The 5,886-nt window shown below is 45.2% G+C and overlaps 1 protein-coding gene across 1 annotated transcript in view; it reads left to right on the forward strand.

Annotated features, from left to right (window-relative positions):
• LOC122563870 (transient receptor potential cation channel subfamily V member 3-like) overlaps nucleotides 1-5,886 on the forward strand; it is a 21,046-nt gene that overhangs the window by 8,278 nt on the left and 6,882 nt on the right. The window contains exons 5-6 of the mRNA XM_043718071.1: nucleotides 484-550; nucleotides 1,603-1,874. Coding sequence (XP_043574006.1) covers nucleotides 484-550; nucleotides 1,603-1,874 — 339 coding nt within the window. The remainder of the gene's footprint in view (nucleotides 1-483; nucleotides 551-1,602; nucleotides 1,875-5,886) is intronic.

Consider the following 5,886-nt stretch of genomic DNA (forward strand, 5'->3'; position numbering starts at 1 on the left):
CTGATGGGTGAGTGCCGAACCAGAGGACACAGCTTAAAAATACGGGGTAGACCATTTAGGACAGAGATAAGGAGAAACCTCTTCACCCAGAGATTGGTGGCTGTGTGGAATGCTCTGCCCCAGAGGGCAGTGGAGGCCCACTCTCTGGATTCATTTAAGAAAAAGTTGGATAGAGCTCTCAAATTTAGTGGAATCAAGGGTTATGGAGATAAGGCAGGAACAGGATACTGATTAGGAATGATCAGCCATGATTATATTGAATGGCAGTGCAGGCTCGAAGGGCAGAATGGCCTACTCCTGCACCTATTGTCTATTGTCTATTGTCTCACTTTCTCCTAGTGATAAAGAACAGTCAAGGAGGGAGTTTCATCCCTCAATGATACTACTGCTTAACGTGGGTAAAGCAAATAAGCATTCCCAATCTGTTTTTTTTTAAAAATGTAATCATTGATCCTGCTAAATCACAATTATTTTCATTTTCAGATTCTGCTAACCGATGTTGCGCGATTCCTGTTTATTTATTTACTATTCCTAATCGGATTTGGTACAGGTAAATTTTCTGTTGTATTTTCCAATTTCTCTTAGCCTGTAAATTCCTTTCCAATTTCTCTTAAAACTGTCGGGGTCCTACAAATGCAAAGTCCAAGAGATAGAATCATAGAATCCCCAGTATGGTAACAGGCCATTTGGCCCAACAAGTCCACACCAACTCTCCAATGAGCATCCCACCCAGACACATCTCTGTAACCCTGTATTTTCCATGACTAATGCAGCAAACCTACACATTCCTGGAAACTATGGGCAATTTTCCACTGCCAGTACACCGAACCTGCATATCTTTGTGAATGTGGGAGAAAACTGGAACAGCCAGAGGAAACCCAGGCAGGCACAGGGAAAATGTGCAAAATCCACACAGACAGTCGCCTGAGGGTGGAATTGAACTTGGGTCCCTGGCACTGGGAGGCCACAGTGCTAACCACTGAGCCACCATGCCACCCTATTCCATTGGGATGATTCCATTGCACACAAAACCAGCTCCTGATACATTCACTGATCCCAATTCCATTACAGCATTCTAACTGTTGTAAACAATGATATCTTCATCTAAACCAGATGATTCTGATGGAACTTTAAAATACAAGATTCATGATTCTTCCATTGCTCTCTGCCAATGCAACATCTTCCTGGCCCATATCTTCACTGTACAGAGACCCCCATCCTGCTGTTCCTGGCTAAACTTGGTTAACACCAGGACTGTCCGCATCCTGGAGCTGACAACTAAACAGCACAGTGGGTGTAACATCATGGCAAAGGATCGCCAACGCTTTAAAGGGCAACACCCACATATGATGAGCAAATAAAATGGAATTTCTCTGTGACACAAACAACCAATTCAAGATAAAAAGGCCTGGCTATTGGAAAGCTGCACATTTGAAGGGTTCCTATGCAGAGGGAGGGAGGGATGAAGCAAAACAGACAAAAGATGCAGTGCAGGTCTATCCAAAACCACGGATGAAACTGCAGTGCCCGCTCATTAACGGGAGGTAGTTCAGTTTGAACTTCACTCTCTTCAAACATAATTTAAAATTCTGACTCCTACAGCACTTGCCTCCCTGATTCAGGGGTGCCAGGACAATGAACAGTGCAGTGCTTTCGCCAGTTTCAACACTGCAATTCTGGAGCTATTCAAGCTAACCATTGGACTGGGTGACCTGGAAGTACAGAAACAAGTAAAATACCCAGAGCTCTTCCTCTTCGTGTTGGTGTTGTATGTTGTCCTGACCTTTGTCCTCCTGTTGAACATGCTGATCGCACTGATGGGGGAGACCGTGGAGAACATTTCCAAAGAGAGTAAAAACATCTGGAAACTACAGGTATCTCAAAAATGTCTGCTTCTATTATTACAACAGTTTTTCGATCAGGTGAAACTTCTCACAAACTGTTGAACTGGATGATCCTCCAGGCCCAGCCGCTGCTTTCCTGGTAACTCATTCAATTGGCCATCCCTTATTCCCCAAATCAGTCAGCTTGACAAGACCGAGAGGCCCTACACCATCTGTAAGCCCGACTGCAAACCACACACCATCCTATTAACACTGTCCTCTCACTGTCACTGGGTCAAAGTCCTGGGACATCATTCCGAGCAGCATGGCTAGTGTACCTCACCACAGGGATAGCAGTGGCTCATCACCAGACTGGACAATAATGCAGGAGCAATAAATGCCAACTTTGTCAGCAACACCTACATTCCATACAAATAAAGCCTGAAAAACTAACATTGCCTCCCCACAGTCAGCAAGCTGGGTGACCAAAGCAGAAATCCAAGTGCAACACCCTACACTTCCAGACGTAATCAATGTCTGGACTGGGAATGGGAATGCCAGCCACATTTCCACATCTGAAATGCTAAAGCTTATAGTTTCCCTTCCAACACCTTAACTCTGATCAGTTGGTGCTGGGACCTTCTGGTCAGTGAAAGAAGACTGAAGAGGGCTGAAGCTAATCTGTAAAGCCCTGCATCAGATCAAGCTGCATATTTCCAGAAGAGGCCATCACAGTAACTGAGAAACACTAACTGTACAGTAAAACAGAGCAAATCACCAAGGGGAGCTGTACAACCCCTGGCCTACATTGTCACACTATTAACTAATGAATTAAGCCATTAACAACTTTACATGACAGGACAAAAAAAAAGATTTTCTCTGACACAAAAATAACAATAACAACAACAACTTCTGGAAACCAATTCAAAAACACCTTCTCCTTAAAATTATCCAATGCATTAAGCCAAGCGTTCTTCATTCACTCAATGTAAGCAATGATTTATTGCCCATCGCTAACTGACTTGGAGAAGCTAGTGGTTAGCTACCTTGTTGCATAGCTGCAGCCCAACTGCCAGTGCACGGTGTTGTCAGGGAGCTTGAACTGAAATGAATTGAATTGAATTTATTGTCACGTGAACCGAGGCACAGTGAAAAGCTTTGTCTTGCGAGCAATACAGGCAGATCACAGAGTTAAGTAGCATAGATAAGTAAACAATTAGTAAGCAGCAAACACAAAATCACAGGTACAGATGAATGTTAAGAGTTTGTGAGTCCATTCAGTATTCTGATAACAGTAGGGTAGGAACTGTTGTGAAACCGGCTGGTGCGTGTGTTCAGGCTTCTGTACCTTCTCCCTGATGGTAGAGGTTGTAGAAAATCATTTCCAGGGTGGGATGGATCTTTGAGAATGCTGGCGGCCTTTCCTTGACATTGGGCCTGGTAGATGGATTCTACAGATGGTAGGTTGGCCTTTGTGATTCCCCACTCTCTGTAACCATCTCCGATCTTGAATGGTACAGTAGCCATACCAGGTAGTGATACATCCGATCACAGAGTTAAGTAGCATAGATAAGTAAACAATTAGTAAGCGGCAAACACAAAATCACAGGTACAGATGAATGTTAAGAGTTTGTGAGTCCATTCAGTATTCTGATAACAGTAGGGTAGGAACTGTTGTGAAACCGGCTGGTGTATGTGTTCAGGCTTCTGTACCTTCTCCCCAATGGTAGAGGTTGTAGAAAAGCATTTTCAGGGTGGGATGGATCTTTGAGAATGCTGGCGGCCTTTCCTTGACAGCAGGCCTGGTAGATGGATTCTACAGATGGGAGGTTGGCCTTCGTGATTCACCACTCTCTGTAACCATCTCCGATCTTGAATGGTACAGTAGCCATACCAGGTAGTGATACATCCGGACAGAATGCTCTCAATGGTGCACCTATCAATGTCGGCAAAGGTATTCGCTGTTATGCCAAATTCCCTCAGCTGCCTGAGGAAGAAGAGACATTGTTAGGCCTTTGTAACCAGTGCGTCCACATGAAGACGCACATGATTCACAGCAGTGAAGGAATGGAGATTTATTTCAGAGTCAGGATGATGAGGGGTGCTCACCTACATTTGCTGTTCTCTTCTTTCTACATGGAGGAGGTCTGAGGTGGGGACAATGCTGCAGTGCACCTTGTACATGCTGCTGCTACTGTGCAGCAAGAAGGTAACCTGCTTTACATTCCCTCCAATTTTTCTTGCTGCTGCATGGATCTCAGAAGGTCATACACAGCAGCAGCTCCTGCAATTAGAAGTCAATGTGAACACATTGTAATCAGAGTGCAAGACCCTGAGCAACCATGTAGCTTATTGGGAAGATGGAAGGTGGTATATTGCTTTATTTTCCTCCACAGGATATAGAACAGCATAGTACAGAACAGGCCCTTTGGCCCTCGATGTTGCACCAACCTGTGAGCTAATCTAAGCCCATTCCCCGACACTATCCCTTTACCATCCATGTGCTTATCCAAGGATTGTTTAAGTCTCATTAATGTGGCTGAGTTAACTACATTAGCAGGTAGGGCATTCCACACCCTTACCACTCTCTGCGTAAAGAGCCTGCCTCTGACATCTGTCTTAAATCTATCACCCCTCAATTTGTAGTTATGCCCCCTCGTACACGCTGACGACATCATCCTAGGAAAAAGACTCTCTCTGTCTACCCTATCTAATCCTCTGATCATCTTGTATGTCTCTATCAAATCACCTCTTAGCCTTCTTCTTTCCAATGAGAACAGACCCAAGTCTCTCAGCCTTTCCTCATAAGACCTTCCCTCCAGACCAGGCAACATCCTAGTAAATCTCCTCTGCACCTTTTCCAATGCTTCCACATCCTTCCTGTAATGGGCCGACCAGAACTGTATACAATATTCCAAGTGCGGCCGCACTAGCGCTTTGTCTAGTTGCAGCATGACATTACGGCTCCAGAACTCAATCCCTCCACCAATGAAACCTAACACACCGTATGCCTTCTTAACAGCACTATCAACCTGGGTGGCAACTTTCAGGGATCTATGTACATGGACTCCAAGATCCCTCTACACATCCACACTACCAAGAACCTTTCCATTGACCCAGTACTCTGCCTTCCTGTTATTCTTCCCAAAGTGAATCACCTCACATTTAGCTGCATTGAACTCCATTTGCCACCTCTCAGCCCAATTCGGCAGTTTATCCAAGTCCCCCTGCAACCTGCAACATTCTTCCACACTGTCCACTACTCCACCGACTTTAGTGTCATCTGCAGATTTACTAACTCATCCACCTTTGCCTGCATCCAAATCATTTATAAAAATGTCAAACTGCAGTGGTTCCAAAACAGATCCGGGCTGAATATTTTCCATCAACCACCACTCGCTGCCTTCTTTCAGAAAGCCAGTTTCTAATCCAAACTGCTAAATCACCCTCAACTCCATGTCTCTGCATTTTCTCCAACAGCCTACCATGTGGAACCTTATCACAGGCTTTACTGAAGTCCATGTATACCACATCAACTGCCCTAGTCTCATCTAAATGCTTGGTCACCTTCTCAAAAAACTCAATGAGGTTTGTGAGACACGACCTGCCCTTGCCGAAACCATGTTGACTATCTGAAATCAAATTGTTGCTTACTAGATGATTACAAATCCTATCTCTTATAATCCTTTCCAAAACCTTTCCTACAACAGAAGTAAGGCTCACTGGTCTATAATGACCTGGGTCATCTCTAGATTACCTACAGTGTGGAAACAGGCCCTTCGGCCCAACAAGTCCACACCGACCCACCGAAGCGTAACCCACCCAGACCCATTCTCCTACATTTACCCCATACCTAACACTACGGGCAATTTAGCGTGGCCAATTCACCTAACCTGCACATTTTTGGATTGTGGGAGGAAACCGGAGCACCCGGAGGAAACCCACGCAGTCACGGGGAGAATGTGCAAACTCCACACAGTCAGTCGCCTGAGGCGGGAATTGAACCCGGGTCTCTGGCGCTGTGAGGCTGCAGTGCTAACCACTGTGCCACCGTGCCGCCCAC

This window comes from Chiloscyllium plagiosum, chromosome 28 (assembly GCF_004010195.1).
Source record: "Chiloscyllium plagiosum isolate BGI_BamShark_2017 chromosome 28, ASM401019v2, whole genome shotgun sequence".
Taxonomy (NCBI): Eukaryota; Metazoa; Chordata; class Chondrichthyes; order Orectolobiformes; family Hemiscylliidae; genus Chiloscyllium; species Chiloscyllium plagiosum.